This window comes from Platalea leucorodia (genome assembly GCF_965183815.1).
Source record: "Platalea leucorodia genome assembly, chromosome: 1".
Classification (NCBI taxonomy): Eukaryota; Metazoa; Chordata; class Aves; order Pelecaniformes; family Threskiornithidae; genus Platalea; species Platalea leucorodia.
The window spans coordinates 140,212,996-140,235,429 of record NC_138823.1 but is presented as its reverse complement, the minus strand read 5'-3'; the positions used below and the strand labels follow the sequence as shown (position 1 = coordinate 140,235,429).

The 22,434-nt window shown below is 37.8% G+C and overlaps 1 protein-coding gene across 4 annotated transcripts in view; it reads right to left on the bottom strand.

Annotated features, from left to right (window-relative positions):
- Positions 1-262: 262 nt before the first annotated feature.
- The window catches only part of ICA1 (islet cell autoantigen 1), a gene marked incomplete at its 3' end in the record, with an annotated part of 80,296 nt that continues 58,124 nt past the window's right edge, over positions 263-22,434 (bottom strand). Inside the window, exons 9-14 of one of the 4 annotated variants that reach the window (XM_082303971.1) lie at positions 19,032-19,126; positions 16,861-16,910; positions 12,607-12,669; positions 8,246-8,527; positions 2,941-3,036; positions 263-1,158 (exon numbers count right to left, since the gene is read on the bottom strand). In XM_082303971.1, the coding sequence (XP_082160097.1) occupies positions 1,037-1,158; positions 2,941-3,036; positions 8,246-8,527; positions 12,607-12,669; positions 16,861-16,910; positions 19,032-19,126 (708 nt within the window). Of the gene's footprint in view, positions 1,159-2,940; positions 3,037-8,245; positions 8,528-12,445; positions 12,670-16,860; positions 16,911-19,031; positions 19,127-22,434 lie in introns of those variants that run through there. The other 3 variants (XM_082303972.1, XM_082303973.1, XM_082303974.1) reach the window with 3 other exon arrangements.

The window sequence follows — 22,434 nt, the reverse complement described above, 5'->3', positions numbered from 1 at the left end:
GCAGAGCTTATGATCATAAGCAGCTGCTGACACATCCTTTTCACCTTCCTTTGCTGTAAAAGGAGAGCAGGGAGGCAAAGGGACACCGAGTGAGTTCAATTTTTCTTACTGTCCTACTGGATTACTATTCAGAAACAATGATACGAATTATTAGATACTATCTAAAAACTGGTCATATGTGTTATCTTCAGATGCTTGTTACATACCAATTCAACAGCACACCAGCATTCCAGTGGGAATAAAAGGTCTTTTTTGTCAAAATCATTTTATTAAAGAGTTAATGTCACAACAAGCTCAAAATAACACATGCTTCAGAAATAAACTGGATGAAAAATACTCTGAATGTTTTGAAGGCATGGTAAAGCATCAGTTGCAAGAAACTTCTGCAAACAGGTGCAAATTCTGTTGGTGCAATGGAGAAAAACCTCAGAAAAGAAGCCTGCTGGGCATGACTTCTGTTTATGTAGTGCAGTTTGTCTAATAAGTTAAATCAGAAATTTCCATGGCTGCACAGACCCAAATGTATTTCTTCAATAATTAGCCCTAGCACAGATTTTTCACTGTGAGTACTAGCAAAACAAATTTTGTTGACATCTTAACTTAGCAGTAATATATATATATTATATACATGATAGATGTTTGACTCATGCAGCCTCCTCAGTTACATGATTTTTTTTTTTATTTACTCAAGAAACATTATAAAAAAATAGGTTTGCAATTTGTATTTCACTCCAGTGTTAGCTCCGCATCACCTCAGGCAAAGACAGTGTTTCAGCAGATAATCTAATTTGGCAAGAAATCTGCCCTAATTCTTAACCTCATTTTTGTAAATCCACGTAGAAAATAAATGCGAACTCTTTATACAAAACAAGAGCAAATAACTGTACCTATATAAAAGGGGATTCATTCCCTTTAGTTTTATTATCATGGCACATACTTTATAGTTTCACAACAGCATACTAATTTTCATTTAGTTTTTTAAACCCCAAAATAGTGTTGATGAATGGAAGAATGTGAGTTACCAGAGGCAGCTGACTCATGCATTAAGCAATTCATGTTCTTTATCAGTTTTCCCAACAGCATCAGGATTGGATAACGGGTCAAGGTCAGCAAAGAGACTGAACCAGGCAGTCAAGTCTTTAGGATTCTTTGTAGGTTCTGGAAAAAAAAAACAAAACCAAAAACAAAAAAAGAAAAGGACAGACTTGTCAGCTATTTTAAAACAAAACTGACTGAATGTTTGACTGAGGTCAAACAAATGCCACGCTATTGTTTAATTTATTACTAAGGGCACTTCTGACAAGAAAATCGGAACGAGTGATGGCATTTTAAAACACTACCTTTAACAGAGTATGAAACTTTAGTAAGAATGAATGTTTTACATCTGTCTGCCTGTGTATTTTATATGGCTCCTACCATGATAAGTACAGGAACACTTTACTTAAAAATAGAAACAATCTCGCTCTGTCTAGCTGTGTTTCATGAAAGGTATTTTATTTGTGTGTGCACCTGCATGCCTGCAAAAAAGTCAAAGGAAAGGGACGGCAAATTTTACTTTCAATCTCTCTTACAGGACTAAATTCCTTAGCCTAAATCCAGTTCATGTGACTGTTCCGTCCCCCCCATATACGACCACACAAGGTCATTACTCATCTGGAATGAAGTTTTAATGGGAAGGTACTGGCTGGAGAGAGAGGGGCTGCATTTGATAACCAGTTTCAAGTACAGCTTCTAGTATTAGGATGTATTTTTTGATGGTACATTTTTTTATAAAAAAATGTGAACCAGAAATATGTTCCAACAGCAGGTGGACTATTGCATCTATGAGTCCATATTGACATACAGATTTCACAGAGGTCTCCTACCTTCTCTTATTCCAACAGGGCAGATGTTCAGGTTAAAGCAGTGACAACTTTAGCTGCTATAAAGAAGGTACATCACCACTTGCTTTGTTTTTTGTAACCCTATGCTTAACATGTATTATATTGATAGTGAAATAAGATGTGCTCTTCCACTCAGAGAGATAACGTCACATGAAAGCATTCTTTGTGGCACAAGGAATTTAAGGACAAAATAGGCTCTGCCTGGCATGACTGGTGCCTGCAAATCTGGAGTATCTACCACTTTCATAAACCCACATTTCAAAGTAGCTGAACGTTGTTCCTTTTTCTGGTGAAGGTACTGTGGCTGTGGTATCACACTCATTTCCAAAACACCTTAACCCTCTTCTTTGCTGAGCTGAAAAATGTCAGTCTTTTAATCCTGGGAGGCAGAGGAAGGAATACATGTTGCTCCTTTCTTCTGTACTGAACATCTTCGATGTAGCTTCTGATCGACTGTGATTGCACAGAATAGGCTACAAACTGGCAATAAGGATTCAACATATTTCTGGTTCACTTATCCAGAAAACCCTGGTCAAAATCAGCAGGCCTTTGTCTCAGTAGATGGCAGGACTATGCACTCTTGGCTCAGTTGTAAGAAGTGAATTAAGTTTCAAACAGATGATTACTGATATGATGTATGTTATCAACAAAATTTGCAATTAGGGCTCTTCTGCCTTATCAGTAGCCTGTATTTTAGCCACAACGTCGTCCTAGAGCTTCAAAAGACTGTTTAGCTTAGACAAAGTGCATGCAGATGCTATTCTGTGTGACTCAAAATTAAAGTAGTAAAAGAAACTGTAGTTTCAGCTCCCTCATTATATAGTAAATTACTCTTTTGACATACTACTAGCACTGAAGCCTACCAAAAAAATACACATGCATACACATAATCAACGCTGAAACAGAGTAATTCACTAGTAAGCACAAGATTCTTGACATGCAACTACTATAAAAATAGACTTTATTATGATAGAGTAACTGAGAAGACTGGAAAGATACAGGAGTCACAGCTAAAAAGAAAAAGCAAAGTAACTGAAAAAATACATGACTGTATCACCTTTCACGGGCGTCTTGTTAGCATTCACATTCAGGCTGTTTGGTTTCTGTGCTGGCTGTGGTATAGAAGGTAGGCTCACACTGTTAGCTGCCCATCCTAAAATTCAATAATACAGGAGCATTAGCGTGAAGAATTACTTTGTTAACTCTGCCACCCCATTGTCTGGCAGCACAATGCACACATCAGACAATGGAGCAGAATACTATGTTTATGGTTATGGCCGTTCGCATCTTTCCTCATACACAAGAAACCAGCAGTCAGATGCTGCAGACAAGCAACATCCTTGAGAAGAGAATATCTGTGGATCAGTTTCATCATCTCTAGATTCAGGGAACTGTACTCTTTTCAAACCTTTACCCTGGCTAAAAAAGATTTTTTTTCTTGTTTCTTTTAACCCATCACAGTTAATACTTATTCACAGAAAGGCCAGTACAGTAATCAAGTCAAGCATAGCTGTAGGGAGAAGAACATCACTTGTATTTGGGCAAAAATATCACACAGACTAAACATTTTTTCCACCTTTCTTTACTTTTACAGTTCCAAAGACTTTCATTTCATCAACTATTACAGAAAAAAAAAAATATTTAGAGACCCTAGATTTTTTAGTTAATTTTGAAATTAATTCTGAAAAAAATAACTTGCAAAACACTTTGAAGAATTAAATTCAAGATTCACTACTTCGAGTTAACTTAAAACTAGGTTTTAATGGAGTATTTTTTTATTCTTCATTTGAAAGGATCTTCTCAGCAGGGAGAGATTAACTATGCAGGAAAAAGTGAAACTGAGTATTTACATTTTTTGTTCTTACATGCATATTCCATAGCCACAAAAGAGTAAATAAATACAGTTGATGAGGCCAGATGAGCTAGGCTGGCACAATGAACTAGGGGTGGCGTACCACAGAAACATCTTAGGAAAAAAACGGAGCATTTTTGTCCCTGGCTTAAGATACTTAAATTCTTATGCTTTATCACATTTAGAGGACTGGAGGTTGTATTTCTTACTTCAATAATATCTCCTTTAATAATATCTCCTGGCCTGATCAATTGTCCATCCATCTCAGGGATCTAGTATACCTAATTCTGCAGCATCACAAACAGGATATTCCTCTGTGCACACAGCCAGCATTTCCTTATTCAGTCTCTTTTTTTTCTACAAGTTCATGTTCTCACATCCTTTTCTACTCTCTTTGTCCTTCGTCCCCTTACTTTGTCCTCTTTTGAGACCCCTGTCAGACATTGGTACCCAGTGTCCTGACAGTTACTGTAACAGCCATGTAAGTCACATAAACCCTTCCTCTCTCTAATAGATTATTCTCATCACTCTCTGATCTTACCTTGACTATAAAAGGTCTGAAGCCCAAGCTGTGTTATTAAAAGGAGGCAAGAAGAGTGTTTCTATAAAATCACATGAAATAGGAAGGAAATTTAAAGCCACAAACATCCTCTGTATCACTAAGGGAACACACCAAAAACATCTTCAAAATCTGGATGCAGAGTGCTTGCGTATATTTGTTCTAGGCAACCCATACTCATATATGCATGTGCCCCCTGAAAATGACATTTTAGAGTTTAATCTTTCAAATAAGCAAATCTGAATCATAAATAAGGAAAAGTATGGCATTAACACTTCAGTATGACATACTTTTCCAGGCATTTTCTCTGCTTGTGTTACAAAAGAGGAGAATGGCAGAGGACATTATACACAACTACAGAAAACTGTAATGCTTTAATTTCTTTGGAGATGTCTTGCGAGAAAGTGTTTTAATATGTCAACGAATGACAAGGGATAAATTGAGCAGCTTAAGCGAATAGGGCCAAATCCTAATTTTATAGAAATGAATAGGAATGCTGCCTGGAAACTTTCTGTGCAAGTCCCAGTGACTTCAGTGAGATCAGGAGTTGGCTCCCTGAAACTTCACTGATGTTCATTTACACTGATGTGACTGGCAGACCACTGAGCGAAACACCGCAGACCAGTTAACTCCTTTGGAGCCCTCCTTTTGACTCCCTGGACTAAGGCTTGGGAAGGAGCATGTCTGTGAGAGATGATGCAGTCTCGTTCTCTGCTCATTGAAACACAGGTAGTTCAAGTACCACTTAGAAAACAAAAAGAACCTAACAACAGCAACAAAAACATCCAAACAAAAGTGCTCTACAAAATGTGTGATGCTTTCGTAATGAACTTATGCATCTATGAAGGTACTGGGAAAGACGGACACAGACTTTTTATTCAATACTGTCATGAATTATGTTTTTAGTGTCCACTCACAGTGAGCTACAGAGAACAACTCTGCCTTTCAAAAACAAACCGCAGCCTATCAATTTGAAATCAGTTGTTGGCCCTAAGCCTGTTCTGGTTTGCCTGTTCACAGGATGGCTTCATTACGTGACTAGACAAAAGATTATCGCCGAGACAGCAAGGAAACCAAACAGCTTACTTTTCAGCTAGCATCTTCACAAACATTACCACAATTAAATTTAGAAATGCAAACAATGAGCTGCACATTTGCTTACCAACTAGAATATATGCACATGTAGGTAAGACAGAGAAGCCCTTAGTGGTATGAATAAGCACACAAATGAGGCCATAAACATCATGAACGAGAAAGACAATGCTCTCAGTGAAAAAGTGGAAAGGCAACCAAACTACAAAGCTGTATCTGGAGGGGAATCTAAAAGATTTGTTGGGAGCATGCTTTGTTTCTTATATATATATATATATATATATATATATATATATATATATATATATATACACACACACACTTATATATATATTTTAAACCAGCACCTGGTAGTCCCATAGCAATTCAAAGTCCCATTGTGCTAGATCCTGCCTATAAATACAGCCAGAGAAAACTCCGAGCTGGGAATTCCTGACCGTAACAGTTTATAACCTGCATAGCATTGTGCCTGTTTTACAGATTAAGATCTGAGGCAGAGAGAAAACAAAGCCCCAAAGATTTATGAGTGTGCTTAATGTAAAATAAGTAAGTAATCCCACTGAAGTTAATAGAAAAGTTAATGTGCTTAAAGTTAAGCATGTGGGTTTTAAGAACCTTTATGGTCTTAAGGCCAAATTCACACAGGAAGCATGCAACATTGAGGCTCCAGTGTAGCACCTCACACTGAATAATTATTAAGCAATCCTACCAATTAGGGGGAAAAAAGTGTAGGGTATGTATCACAAGTCCTCAGTAAAAATATCCATAATTCATATATTCTAATATTTTCAACTTGTATGTTTAGATATGTTTATACTGCAGCTAGTATTTTGTTTAAAAAAAAAAAAAGTCTGTTTCCAAATTCATTGACAAGGTCAAATCATGAAAGAAGTGCTGTGAAATGAAATGCAGTTTAAGATTACAGTTGAGATTTCACAAGACATAGAACGGACAGAATTTCACCTTCTGTTAAAAAATAAGAAACAAAAAACTTAAAAATATCCTATGAAAGTTAGTTTAAATAATGCATTTCACTTGGCAAGTAGAGTCAGCTGGGAACATGCTGATTATCAGATATAATCATTCAGCTGATTAGCTGTGACTTTTCAAATGCCAGTAGATCAATTACCATGATCTTCTGCCAAAACCTTGGAAATCAATTTGAAAACATCAACATATTTTATTCTTTCAAAACATATTTAATCTTTTTCTTATTCAAAAAGATTTTGGGATGCCATGTTAACTGGAACGGATTTTCCATTTCTAGTGTTCCTTGAATGCAACATACCCGAGTTCTGATTTTTGAAGTGCTAACAGCGCAGCCAGTGCCAGTGTCTTGTGCAAATGAGAGCAGTAACAACAATCTCAGAAAGGATACACAGCCCTGTTTGCCATTTACACCTCAAAAATATTTTTCCTTCAAAAACATGTTTACATTTTAAAACATGTAAAAACACTGAAAAAAAAAAAATCAATCTCATAATATTTCTGCTGCTATTTTCAGTAATTTGCTTAAAATCTGTTTATGTCTCTGTATCAAGAAAGGTGTTTTTCACTGTTCCTTTTTCCCCTGTCAGTAGATACCATGTCTGCTTCTGGTCACAAACTGTTTAATTTGACAATGCAATGACTAAACTTCATGACTTTTTAGCATATTTTATGAGGTCCAATCCTACACTCTTCCAATCCCTCTTCACTCTATCAGTCATACTCATATATGCATGTACCTCATCATAAAAATGTATCTAAAACTGTGCATCATTGCAAATGTCACTTCCCCAGTTTCCATCTAAGTCAGTGAAGTCAGTGAACCCACATATCTTGCTTTAGGGGTGGTGGTGATAACTGTATTAATTATAAGGTACATTTGACTTCCTTATTCTTGCCGAAATGCCACAGGTCATTTTACATCATGTATGATTGTACCACTTGCATGGGTTCCAAGAAGCAGTCTTCAGGATGGAATCAGTCTGCTAGTCTTTCCTACATCACTCTTCCCCAAATGAGATATTTAAATGACTTGGGACAGAGCCCACAAAGGCAAGCTCCTCCTCCAGCCTGCAAAGCCCTAGGACAAATCTAGCTGGACTGCGGGGAGGACGAAGGTAGTTGCTGTCAGCTGGTTATCACTATCCTGCCTTCCTCCCTCCCTTCCTCAAGGCCAAAGCAGCAGCAGGAAAGCTCTGCCCTAGTTCCCTTCTTCCCTTTCCTCTCCCCCCAGCAGCAGCTTGGAAAACCCAAGAAAATGAACTGCACAGAAGAAAGAAGGGGAGAAAGAGTTGCATCAGTAGATAACCTGCCTACAAGAGGAATCCACCTGTATTGTTACTAGGATGAGACAACCCATTCTACCTTACCCATATCCCTACATGCAACAGTATGGGATGCATTAGAAAAAAAAAAGAAAATTAATGAATGCAATCAATTTTCACTAAGTTGTTTAAAAATAGTATTCCCAGACAAAATACAGTAATCATTTTTGGTTCTTTGGCCCCTTAACAGAGACGGCAGTTGTGATTTAAACAGTAAAACCCACTCAAACAGATTTTCTGTTACAGAAAAAAAAATGTCTCAAAGGCCTACAGAACATTTATTTCAGGAAGCTCAATGAAAATATTCAAGACAGTAATTTTGACTTAAGGTTTTAGGGTACTTCGTTCACAAACACTGAATGAGCAGGGCTAGAAAAACAAATATGCTACTTACATGTTTTTCTCCAGGCCACACTCTCCTTTAACTTCAGGGTTTCTGCAGCTATGGCACAACATAAGCTGTCACCACAGTTCCACATAGCAGAAAACCATACTCTAAAGCCTAAAACCAAACCCAAAATGCTAACAGAACAAGATGAGATCTCACCATGTAAAGACGACTGCAAGTCATTCATGTTTTGGTCTAACAGCTGTGAGGGCAAGAAGCCTGATGGTGTTGGTGCCACAGATGAAGAAGTGTTCTCTACATCTCCAGCTGAAGAGTTCATGGTGAGATCGGCAAGTGCAACCTGTCCAAAAACAGCTGTCCACTCTTTGCTGAATTCTCCCTCGTCCAGGGAGGAAGCGTTGAGGATCTCATTCAGTAATACCATGTCATCCTTATCACCAGGTTCTGACTCCAAGGACCTCACAAACTGATCGTTTGAAGCTGTCTCAGAACAAGGGATTCAAGATAAATAATTTTTTAGACAAACAAAGAAAAGAAGGAACCTTTTTAAAACATCCAATCTAGGTTTTGTACATTAAGTGAGATGGAATATTTTTGCATGAATATTTGTTGTTTTCTCTTTTAGACCCAATTCTCTTGGACATCTGGGCTTGTAGCTTATGCAACAAGTAATTCCTTGGTTAGCTCAGATAACCTCACTGCTGTTAAGATGCATTTCTCATTAAAAACAATAAGTATGCTTAAAAATCTATTAAACACCACACAAAAATCATTACATAGTCTAATATTTAAAACATTGAAGAAGACTACTTTTATGTTGCTTTTTGAAGCATTATATAAAACTGTCCAAAAAAATCAGATTAGTGTAACTTGAAAACAAATAAGAGTTGGGGATTATTCTAGATTTTTGTGAGAACGTACTTAAGATGACCTTTATGACCTTCTGACCAATGCTTGAATTATTGGGGTATTTCCCCATGAGAACAGGTTACTCTACACAGAGTGAGATTTCAACACTGTTCAATGCTGTAGTAACTTTTTTCCCCTCTCTTAGGCTGCTGAGAAATAACTGGGGCCACTTTTTGATTCCCCTTGCTAGTTTTTCTAGCACCAGAACTGCAACTGAAGAAGCTCTTATATCACTCAAGTCATTACTCCTTAAAAACAATTTTTCCAATTTTAGAAATGTTAAATAGTTATTTAAAATACATGAAGCTTGTAACCAGAAATGTAATCCTTTCCTCTAGTTTACAAAATATTTGGAGAGTGAAAGAACTGTCAAGGAACCCCAAGTCTTATTTTACTTGGAAACATTTAGAGTTCCACTGTGGGAGTATGCAGAGGATAAAAATGGTGGTTAACAACGTTGATAATGTTACATTACTGAAACCCAGACCAGTTTATCTTAATTATGCTCGTTTCAAACTTGTGGTAAGGCATAGAAGCAACTTCAGTTTTCCGAAGTTAGGATAGATCAGCTGAACTCTGTGTGTTGAATACAACTTGCAAAGATGTTTTTAACCCTTTTGTGTTTGGATAAAAGATTGATAGTAGCAAAGTGGTTACAACAGGCCATTTTATTTAAATACAACAGCCTTCTCAGGAAGGTTCCTTTTTAATAGCTATAATAATTTATAATCAAATGACTGAAGCTGAGTCAGAGGAGGAGAAAAAGCACAAAACTGTGTTTTAAAATAGGCTGATGAGTCAGCGTACACACCTACGTACTAAGAAACAAATAAAGCAATACATAATATAGGGATTATATTCATTACTGAAGTCAGCTCTGAGATTCAGCTCCTTTTTAATTCACATTTTTATATACCTCTGTACTCCCTGACAGGGCCCAAAAATTAGAAATAGAAACATTACAAACACGTCAACTCTCCTGACGTTCCCACTGGACTATAACCAAAATACCATAGAAAACAATTTGTTCTCATGCATTTCCAGGCTGCTTTCCCATCTTCAGATAAACAGCAAAGAATGTTCATGTTGTCCAAGCACCTACAATTCCCCCCAGTTATTCAGCAGGTGAGACAGAGGGATAAATCCTTCCGTAGGGGAAAGACACTTGCTATTTCAAAGGCACTTAAGAACTCTGATCTCTATGGGGCATCACCATCTCAAAGCTGCTTTCAGGAGGCCCCTTCATGAACTCGGAAGGCTTACAGGAGGAGATGCAATGAGAGCATCATTAGTAACAGATATGCTAAGGCATACCGCCAACACAGTACCTAACCACAAATGACATTTACTATAATGGAACAAAGGCTTTGCAGCAGCACAGCTCAGAGCAAAGCTCTACTTCATCTGGGTATCCCACTGCAGTAGTCCCATTTTTACTGGGGGAGAAAGTACAACATAGAGCTTTACATCTGAAGAGCAGTTAGGTCTTGCTGTAGTGCGTACGACCACCAGACATCAGAGGAGTGACACATTTTTTGTCTCAGCAGCCTTTCTGGTCTGCCTGCGGGGATAACACACCCAGGGCAGGGGAGGATAGGGTGGTGCTTATGCTCAGGCTGCCCGAGTAAGCACCAGCAAGTTCTACTCTTGTTTGCAATAAAGGTTATCTTGAAACCAGACTTGCTTATCGAGATATTACTCATGTGGTATCTCTGCTAGATTACTAGAATGATATGGACTTTCTCACTTCACCCGTGAATCTTCTATTACTTCTTTTCCTGTTTCTCTGTTTTCACTGCTCATTTTCACAGTCAAAATCTGGTTTTTGTCTGCACATGCTGCCCCTAACCTTGTAAATGGCCATGAAAAAAACCCCCAAAACTCCCAATAAAACACTGAAAAAACAATGTCACTATATTCTTTTTGTAGTTGTTTGAACAAGCCTCTAGCAACGCTCATATTCCTTTGCAAACATGCCTTGTTTTGCTGGTATTTAAAAAAAGTAAATGCAAAGAGAAACTAAAAGTATTTATGATACATGATCGGAAACACAGGATAAAGACTTCCTTCTGAAACACACACAAAAGTGTACCCTAACTATACTGCTGCACTTAAAATAATACAATATTAATTACCCTAAAGCTAGCCAGTGTGTAAAATTAGGGTAAATGGCTGATATTGTAACATTAACATAGCCATCCTTATCTGATGTAGCCTGAACTGCTTTCATATTGATTTAACTATTTGACTAAAGAAAAAAAAAAAATAGCCTTCTAACTGACATAGCCAAACTTGTATGACCGATAATGGTATGCATTATCTGTACCTCCACTAAGAAGGTCCAACAAGGAATGAAATTGAGTAAGGGGAAAACCAAAAGAAAAAAGGCCACTATCAGCCATGCACTGATCTTTTTTATTAACCACAGAAAAGAAGTCATCACTACCTTCTCTCTCCACAGATTAGGGCTGCCTTCTGCACAGGCAGCTGAGGAACTTTCCCCGTTTCTGCCTTCATGGGTGATTCCCCACATGGGTAATTTCCCCACAGTGCAAGAGACTGCCCGTGGCGAATCCAAAGTCGAAGTGTTTCCAAATGCTCTCTTCCTTACCTACCATGAAGGCAGTGACTTAAATACCCCAAATTACACTCTCAGTCTGACTAACTAAACCGCACAAAGGGATTTTTTTCTTTGCTTCTTTACTTGCTTTTTGAGTTGCCACAGTTGTTTTTGTTGTTGTTGAGGTTTTTTTTACTCATTCTTCTGAGATATATGAGTGAAAAGCAAATGAGAAATTATAGGCAATACTCTTACTGCATACTAAAACTCAATATAAAACTTTTAGCCAGATCTTTCACATGTTACATGGTAAAACAGTACCCTTTAGAAAAAAACAGCATATCCCCTTGAGCTGCCACTGATGTAACAAAAGCACAAGGAAAGGAGTAGAGCCTGGAATGAAAGACTGCTTTCTCGTGTGTGTATGAGAACAGCACAGCAGATTAATTAACTATCTGGCTGAAAGAAGTCACCAGTTCTTAGACGGTTTTAAGAGGCCTAAATCATTTGTTTCTGATATGTACACTTCTGATATAAAATCTTGTGGTTAGTAGTGTATTGCCAAGGGTTGTGGTACAACAACTAAAGAACCAAAAAGAAAAGTTTGTGAAATGTTATAGGAGGGGTAAGGTTTACAGTGGAACGTACTTCAATGGGGCAAATACAATATAGTCCAGTATACCTAATCTCGAATCACCTGTTACAATGGGTTTTATCCCCAGTAAGGTTTACTTCACATTATAACATCAGGAATAGTGCCTCTGCATGTATATGAAGTTGAGCTTCCTTTAACACTCTTTAAATACTGCAGCTGAATAATTTCATTCAACCTTTCAGATTATAAAAACAATTAAGATCTAAGATTAAAATTATACTTGGTTCCTGTAATTGAAAAGCAGATGAAACAGACATGCACAAATGTTTCATACCATTTTCTTCAGGTCGCAGGTCTAATAAGTCATCTATGGCACCTAAGAGCCGAAAAAAAGAAAAAAAAAAAAAGAAAAAAGAAAAGCAACAAAGAAAGATCTGCAGTACACTGACAATCAGTATGTATACATCTAAAGGTAGTTTTCTTAAGTCTCTTCACCTGAGTTCTGCTTGTGGTTACAATTTCCTTGTAACGTGGATATGACATCCTTGCCATCGTCAGCTGTAATCAAGATCCATAAACATGTCAAATTGCACTGGGCACAAGACCATGCTTATAACCAATGTCACTATAAGATCAACATGCAACAGTTGTTGGTATTCATGTTTAAAATTAACCTTGTCACAATGGATGAAAGACCCAAGCTACAGGCATTTCTTAGAAGTGAGGAAAATTTCTGAATAATAACCTGGGGGCGATCTTCCTTTGAATCACCACCTGCCACACTAGCACATCTTCAGGCTGAGTGCACCCAACTGAGGCAACTCCAAGAATCAGACAGGTCTCTGCTGTCCTCCAGAAGCAGAGACATTTCTTTTAGAAGCTTGTACTTACACAGGCCAGGAGAGAGCACAAAAGTGCCCAGAACCTCGTCACTCCCTACATCGCCTTCCTTGACAATATGTTCTTCGTCATGACACCAACTCTGGGAATAGGGAAAAGGAATCTTCCCCCAAAGGACCCCAGGTCAGGATATAAGTAATAGCACCTCTTCTCCTGCAGGAAAATCAGCACTGGTGAGGCCGCACCTTTGAGTACTGTGTTCAGTTTTGGGCCCCTCACTACAAGAAGGACACCGAGGTGCTGGAGCGTGTCCAAAGAAGGGCAGCGAAGTTGGTGAAGGGTCTAGAGAACAAGTCTTATGAGGAGTGGCTGAGGGAGCTGGGGTTGTTTAGTCTGGAGAAGAGGAGGCTGAGGGGAGACCTTATTGCTCTCTACAACTACCTGAAAGGAGGTTGTAGCGAGGTCGGGGTCAGCCTCTTCTCCCTAGTAACAAGTGATAGGACAAGAGGAAACGGCCTCAAGCTGCGCCAGGGGAAGTTTAGGTTGGATATTAGGAAAAACTTCTTCACCAAAAGGGTAGTCAGGCATTGGAACCAGCTGCCCAGGGAAGTGGTTGAGTCTCCATCCCTGGAGGTATTTAAAAGAAGGGTAAACGTGGTGCTCGAGGACATGGTTTAGTGGTGGACTTGGCAGTGCTAGGTTGGACTCGATGATCTTAACGGTCTTTTCCAACCTTAACGATTCTATGATTCTATGAAAATAAATGGGCTAAGACCAATAGGAGGGAAAATATATAGCTGAGGGTTATGGGTGATCAGAGGTGAAAAAACACCACTGCCCCCCAACTGTAACTACCCTAAGTTCTGATTAAGTTTCTTAGATTAGACGTGGAGTCAAAACAATCATCTAGATTCCATCTATCAGTGATGAGAAAGACATGTGCCTGAGATGATTAATCCTATTTAAGATATGTAGCAAAACAGGAGGGATGAGTTACCTGCTGAACACTCCTTTCTCTCCCTATTAACTGTTGAGGAAATCTAGCTTCTAGACAAGTCTGTAGCTTTAAAGGCAAATGAAGGGTTCAGTCAGAACTGGAAGGCAAATCTGCTGGAAGCCTCAAATTTGAGGCTGGAAAGGAGAAATAAAATTCCCTATAGGGGAATAAAAATTGAATGCCAAACCCTTTCAAGAGAAACTTCAAGGTGTGTTCAGAACTAAATGAAACAGAACAGCTTGCTGTTTGAATCATATCATTTTAACGAGGCTTTGCTAGGACAATGACAGAAATGTGCTACCAGCACTAGAATCAGCTGGTCATTTAAGGATCCATGATCACATCTGATTACACTCTATATAGATAAAGATAGGAGAGGCATAAACACACATGGACAAATATACATGATGCTTCCATAAAAGGACAATGCACAAAGCCAAAGGGGAAAAACCCAACCCTAAACTGACTGGCAGAGGAGGGAAAAAAAAAAATCAGACAGAGAAGTTCATGAAAGGTGTGATATGGATGGCCACAATTCTATAACGAAAAAACTACAACTGTTGCTGAAAGACTGCCTTAGTTCAGTGGTAAACATGATGGAGCCAATCTTAAAAACAATCTTAAAAACACCAATAGTATATTAAGGGAAAATGCAGAGCAAATGATAAAAAATTGGAAGTTATGATGTAGAAGTAGTTGATGAGGAAAACGAAGAAGAAACACAGCTCCATTAATAGTAGCACTACATCTGCTTTACTTTACTACATACAGAGTACTTTAAGAAAAAAAAAAAAAAAAATCTTAGCACAGACCCATTAGTGTATGGAGATGGAAAAATTTAGCAGAGCAGGCAGAAGTATTCCAAAAGACTTCAGTTCCTTTTAGTGTCGATGGAGAAACAGACAGAACAAGGTATTTATATTATGGACGATGGTGAAATATTTTACAGCCCATAAGTAACTGAGATTCTAGAAAACATCTGCTAAGAAAATATAAGTCAGATTTTGTATCCAAGAATATTACATTATCTTGTCAAAGAGATATCTGATCAAATTAATTGCAAAATGGGTGAAACTTCAAAACACTGGAAAAGTCCTAATATTGTGTAATTATTACAAAAAACACCCAAAGAACAACAACAATTAACAGGGTGACTCAAGTAATTGTAGGTAACTATGGGCTGGTAGCTCACCATTACTCCTAGGCAAAACACTAACTGAATCCCAGTCAGTATGGGATTCAGCAAAAGAATACAAGCATAATAAATGCTTCTATAATAAAAGGTGTTTTTATGGAAGGCAGACTTAGTTAAAAAAGCCCAACTAATTTCATTCTTTGATAAAACTATGAGCTTTCTTTGGTAAAGATATTTGTTTAGAAACAACTTGACTTTGCACTGCATAGCCTTCCAGCTAAAAAGTTAGCACCACGTAATATCTATAATGAACATATTGAATGGATTAGGAACGTGACAACTAACAGATGTCAAAAACCAGTTGTTAGGAGAAATACTTGCAAAGTAGAAGTGTTTCTAGTTTAGATCTGCAAGGTTTAGTGTTATATCCATCGCTATTCGATGGCTTTAGCAGTCATCTGGAAGTAAACACAAAATCACTCTTGAAAAAAATGTGCAAGCAACTAACAGACTGTTAGAGGTGGTCATTCAGGCCAGTCATTCAGTTTTTGTAGTCAGAACTGGGAGAATTTAATACCACTAAGTCGTAAGTTTTATCTCTAGGAATAACGAATATAAGCCATGCTGCAGAAAGGAAGAATTGAGTTCTGGAAAGCTGTGACCAAAAGGAACTGAGTCTTGATAAACAACAAATACAAATATGAGCTTCTTAACTTGATGTTGTGACAAAATGAGATATCCTTCTTGGATATAGAAACAGGAATATGATTTTACCTTCTAGAAACACAACAGGAGAGACCAACACAGAAATGCCTTGTCCAGTTATATATTTCACATTTTAAAAGGGATGTTGGAAAGTGGAATGGAAACAAAAACTTAAAAAATAAAGGACGAGAGAAGATGTCTTCAAGACATCAATCTGGTTAGTCTATCGAAATGAAGACGTGAGAGGTATCTTGATTTTAATGTAGTACCTTTTAAGTACCTTCGTGGAGGATAAAAGACTACATATTAAAGGGATTCTCAATTGATTTAGTAGAAAAAGGTTTCTACAAGCCATGGCATTATTTAGGATGGAAGGACCTGTGGGGGTTATCTTGACAAGTCCCTTGTCAGAGTAGAGCCAGCTATGAAGTTAGATCAGGTTTCCCAGGGATGTGTCCTGTCAAGTCTTGAAGATCTCCAGGGATGAAGATTCCATTGCTCCTCTGGGCACTTTTTCCAGCACTTCACGACCCTCACCGTGAACACTTTCTTTCCTAGTATGTAATCAGAATTCTCCTTCCTGTCACTTGTGTCCATTGCCTCCCATTCTTTCATTGTGCACCTCCAATCAGAGCCTGGCTGTGTCACTGGGTAATAACCACCCATCACGTCACTGGCAGCAGCTGAGTATGACTTTGCCTAGCTTTTAGGCAGAAGTTCCACTGAATTCACCAAGTTTTTAACAGAGTACATGTTTAATCATTGGAATAAACTAGCAAGCTAAGTGGCATACTTTCCTCGTCTCGACACCTACTAATCTGTAGATCCTTTCCTTGAGGCCATGCCCAATGTAAGAATTATGCTTTGGCAGACAAGATATTTGACCTATCTGAAAGTAACGGAATGAAATGCAGTAGGATATAAGAGATTAGGTTAAACAGATCTTCCTAGCCTTAAGTTCTATGCATTTGTAGGGATTTGCCGGGTGAAGCTGAACATATATGAAATAAACAAAAATGAAAAAACATGTATTACAGCATTTATGAAGTTATGATAACATGAAATAAAATACCTGAATAGTTTGATTCCTTGGTATGGTTCTCCTCATCTAATGAAATCAACCTTAATTTAAAAGAATAAGAAGAAAATTGAGGAAATAATTCTCAGGCTATAGAATAGTAACACATTTTTCTCTTTTTGGTCACATTATTACAGAATCATATCAATAACAAATAAACAGTAATTCAGATGGACTCTTGCATCTGCTGTATATGCTGGTCTGTTGTTAACTTTTATTGTTTCATTGGTGGAAGTCTGTTGAAAACAAAAATTAGATTGAAGACCAACTATCAAAACCTACCACCCTTCCATTTTTAATCTAACTAAATCTCTGTAATGAAAAGTACAGTGTATTCTGCTTTTCCAAATTTGGTCTTTCATAACTATCATGGAGGAGGTACAACTGTTTGGAAACGAAACGAAACCAAACCAAACCAAACCAAACCAAACCAAACCAAACCAAACCCCAACCCCCACTTTGCACTTCTCTTTTTAACAGCAACTAATTAAAAATCAAGTCAGGTGAGTTTGTCCCATGTCAGCAGATTTCTAAAAAACCAAATCAGCAGTGTTGATTAAAGAGCTCTTGATAGAAAAAAAGCTGTGGTTTACATGCAATTCTTACACAAAGGTAACCTCTTCAATAAAGAATAAATACTTTCTAACTGCTATTATTTTGTGTAAAGCCATTCAATCAGTAGGGAATGAAGCAGCCACAAGGCTGATGTGGTGGTGAAGAGGACTCTGTAGTCACACTCCTCCTCTCCTCTAGCGATAGGACAGGAGGAGCCACCTCCCCTGCTCTTGAGGATAGACTTGTGGGGAGCAGAGAAAAATTAGATTCAGGCTAAATTCTAGCACAATGAATGTTTACTGTGAACGGAAAGTTCATGAGGATTTTAAAAGCTTTGTTTTTTATAATTGTTCTAGAATCTTAGATGTTTGTTTATGGTTTGTTTTAGACAGCAAAATGTTGATATATTTTTCCCCTTAGTTTTATGACAGACAAAGAAAAAGATAATCCATAAATAAAAACAAGTACAACCATGACATGGCATCTGATGCATTTGCTGGTAGATGCCAATGCACACATTGTGCATAACTCATGCATTCATTCTAGAATTTTATTTTCAACATTGAGGAAAACAATTGTTTATGAAATTCTTTATTATTATTATTAATAATAATAAATTCTTTATTATTCTTTATTATTGTCACATAAGAAGCAGCAGATTCAAGGAACTGCTGTGGAAACAACCACCTGCCAAATGGTACTTGGCCGACTCCTTTCTAATCTGAATAGCACCAAACCTGACCAATTTATAAACTGATTTTGGTAAGTGGTTCTGAATGTAAACAAGTAAAAGGACTGGAAAACTGAACTCTTAAAAACCCATTATTATAAATAGCTGAGCAAAATCCACTAATTATCAGTCAAGCTGTGCTCTGCTTTTTTTTTTTTCAACTGATCCTTCGCTGGGTGCTTCATTTAACCAGGGATAGTCAAAACAACAGGTGGCAGCAGGATTGTATCAACGTTGCATCTCCTCGCAACTGAATCCTGATGGTCCCATTGGGGAGGGATCGCATCTCATTCTCCTGTTCTCCTCTCCCCATAGCAGCCCATTCATAAGTCTCTCTCACCTCAGAGCTACAGGTAACTCAAACCTTGATAGCATCAGCTCACTGAGATGTACTTTTTACTAAGTACCTCCTGCTTCATTGGATTACTAACCGATGCTGTATACATTACAAAAACTAATCGCTGCTCAAATCAGTCAGGAATCCATATCCTATTCCCAGGTGAAAGGAGATGCTGCTGAAGGGAGAAATACAATGCTCATGTATCTTCTCCCATGTGTAGCTGTTTACCGTTTCTTTTACTAAAGAAAAAATGAAGCAAAAGCTGAAAAATAAAGAGAAGGCTTGATGAAGGAAAGATGAAAAACATACAAAGGTTTAATGGGTCTTCTTAAAGCTCTTGATTCCACCATAAAGTTTACTAGTTTTCATGTACACATTACAGCATTTCAGGAATTCTTGGATTAAGCTTACTATTAGCTAGTGTGATCAGACTAGCTGTGTCTATATTTCCATTTATAAATATTTGGTGACTTTAGCAACCAGAAACCAGATTATAGACAAAAATACTTATTATTTTAATATATAGGCCATGTGACTTACTGACTCTGCTGATCTTGTACTGATTTGCTGCTCTCAATCTGCAGGTCCTCCTTTTCTGCTTTTTCTGTCAGTTTATTCACAGGATCTTGTAAGCTCTAGATCATAACCATAATATAAATGAAGAGAAGAAAACCAAATAGAATCAGGGAAGCAAAAGTGCGTCATTTAAAACCAAACCAGACTATAGAACCTACGTAAATTAAGCAAGAATGTTTCTGAGCTGTAACAAAACTATATCTGACTCAAACAAGCAAAATAAAAAAATGTTAGAAGATACTCATTCAAATTGAGTCATGTGAACACACTTTATATAAGAAGGTGACTCTTGGCTACTTCTAAACTCATGTTCTGTTTCCAATATTTCTAACTAAAACCATCTATACCATGTGCAAAGCAGGCACTAAAAGCATGTTTCTTGGCCATTTGGGGGATTTGCCTTTTTTTTTTTCTTTTAAAGATGAGAAAAATTCATTCTTTACATCTGTCTGTTCCTCATATACTGCTTCTTTACTACTTTATTCTCTTTTTTTTCCTGACACAACTCTTCACACAACCTTGGCGACTGCAGGGTAGTGGGAAGGTACTACTTGTACCCTGAATCTGAAAACAAGGGTTAAAATCTTGGATGATTAGTTAGATGGAGGCCAGGTGTGGTATCACAAAACCCTGCTGTCCCATTGCAATTTGAAAGACCATGCTATAAGGTAACAATGTACAGTTTCATGGTCGGCATTTTTTATAATCAAAATTTGGACATGTGAACAAACCAATACGTAAAGCATTACAGACTGACTCTTTGAGATAACAGAAGTGATAAATACACTACTGGTTGTCCCTGTTATGCATTAATTAGGATTTCTGTGTGAAAATTTAAATAACTGAAGATAGTAATTAAATAATCGCAGATGTTAGCAATGTGAATACTTGGCTCTAACAAATGGTTTTGCTGTGAAGGTGAAAACGTGTTCTTCTTTCCAAAGTCCAACTCAGTTTCTGAACAATAAAACCATGTTTCATGTAACTAGTCCTGACCACTTGTAATTAAGTTTATTTATGTCTCACTGATATTCATAGCAGTGCACCTCATCCACCTTCTCCCCCGTCCCCCAAAAAGCTGAGCCTAAAACAAATAAGCCACGTTTTGTACAAAACATAATGAACACAAAAACGTAGTGGCTTTGCATGTGGAGTTTTAAAAAAATAGTAGTAAGGTTTCATCAGAATAGTAAAGCAAAGAAAAAACAGGGCCGCTAAGTCCATCTCATCTATTGAATAAAAGTTAGAGTCCCCAGCCCATCTGTTACAAGAAGAGCATTCCCAGGTGTGTCGCAGGTCTTGTTTGCACTGCCCTGTTATCCAGGACAGATGAGTCCCCAGAAGGGGCATTCCAGTTTCTGCTTGGCTCAGTACTTATCTGTATGAGGAAATGTATACTTCAGTGTTTTAGAAACCAAACTAATGGAGGAGCTGTCGTATACTGCAGTTGCATTTTTTTCCCCTCTCCGTAAGTTAATTCTTCTATCTAATACCACAGATTAATTTCTCATAAGCATCTAGGGCACTGCAGACATGCGTCAAAAGATGAGGGATCACAAAAGCAGCAATACTAAATAGAGGCGTTAAAAAAATTTACCTTATTCTGTGGTTGCCACTTTTTTGGAAGCTGTAACAGTGCTAACCAGAACCACTTGTAAGTGTACTTCTTGGATTCTGAATAATGGACACTAGCCACCTCAGCTAGATCACCTATGAATTAATATGTTACCTGGTACAAATGCAGTTGAAGGGTATTGATTAGATTGAACTTCTTGTACTATTAAAATTGATGGGAATTATTCCATTGACTCCAAGAGGCCCTGGATTAGAGTTCAAAAACATAAGAATATGCACTACACTTACACAAAAGTGTAGTGCAGAGAAAGACAGCAGAGCTTTGCATTACGGGGGCTGTACTGCTTCGGGTACTTGAACTGTCTGGGACACCTTCATAGTAGGGCACACAGTTTACCGTAATCAGCAGGTGATGGTGCAATAGTTGTGGTGCTCTGTCTGCCATTAAGTATAGCAGTACAGAGCCTGCCCCAAGAAGGATGTAACGGTTTTGAGCATCAAACAGACTACTTTACGTACTGCCTAATTATACAAGTTAATGAAAATTATCAGAAGTCAAATCTGCATCTTCACACAGAAAAATACAAAGAAATCAGCATCCTTCTTTAAGGAACTACATTTTATGATGCTTCCTTCATGAGTGTTTCAGGAAATCCATATTTAAAGGACTGTGATCAACCCACGGAAACAGCATATAGAAGTGGAGTTGACAAGTACCTTGGGAAGGAAGCAGCATGATAATAATGGCAGTGAATATTTCTTGTATTAGAAAAATAAATATAGCTCTGAAATATAGCTTCAGTTTCAATGAAGATTATGATAAAAACCGTTAAAAATCACCAGCTGTATTTTAATGCAATAATTCAATTTATCAATTTAATTTAGACAATATTCCCTCCAACTCTGATAGCAAATAATGAAATTATTTTCATCTCTCCTGCCTCTCTCTATTCCACATCTCAATGTACACTACGAACTGAGATATCTTTTTAAGAAGATTAAAAATAAACTACAGAATGGGTATGAAATAAAACTAAATGTTAAAAAGCCATCGTAAACTGTTTTCTAAACCCACGGTAATGTGATCACTATTGTCAGCATGTGTAGAAACGAAACTGATATTCTGTTAATTGTTTCAGGTTACATCAGAAGAAGGGAAGAAGTCCCATCATGTAGAAAGTGTAGTGACTAAACTAGGCTATAAAGATATAGACTGAGTTCAGACAAAAGCAAGCACACTTCACTTGGGTGTATGAAGCGTCCCTGACTTTGTTGGCTCAGAGCAGACAAAGGTGTAACTTCGCAACACTTGTCTGGATGCTCGTGCGAACTCACATGGACTTTGTTGTGAGTTGCACCAGTATGTGACTGAAGGTAGGATCCTCTCGTATTTAGAAAGCTTTCTTCCTAGCTTCATTATTTCTCTTTTACTATAAAAATCAGGGTAAGATCAAATGCACTAGTAGAGCAAGTTCACAGTCACTCACTCTGCCTATCTTGTCTGTCTCTACAACCAAAAGTCACCCAGTGATATTTTATTTGCTCCCAATACTCAGACTAAATATCCAAGCCAACAAGAGGTTCCTCCGCTGCAGAGTTAACTCTGGTTCCAGCTCAGGCACTGTTCCTAGGCTGACTGCTACTCACTTACAAAATTCCTTCACCTACATCTGGGCTGCTTTCAAGTCAAGCCAAGGTCATCTGAATTGCACACAAAACCTGTCCTCTGCAGTTAAATCACCAGTGTTGACAACATGCGCAGCTCGCCCACAGTTCCCACCAAATGCCTTGG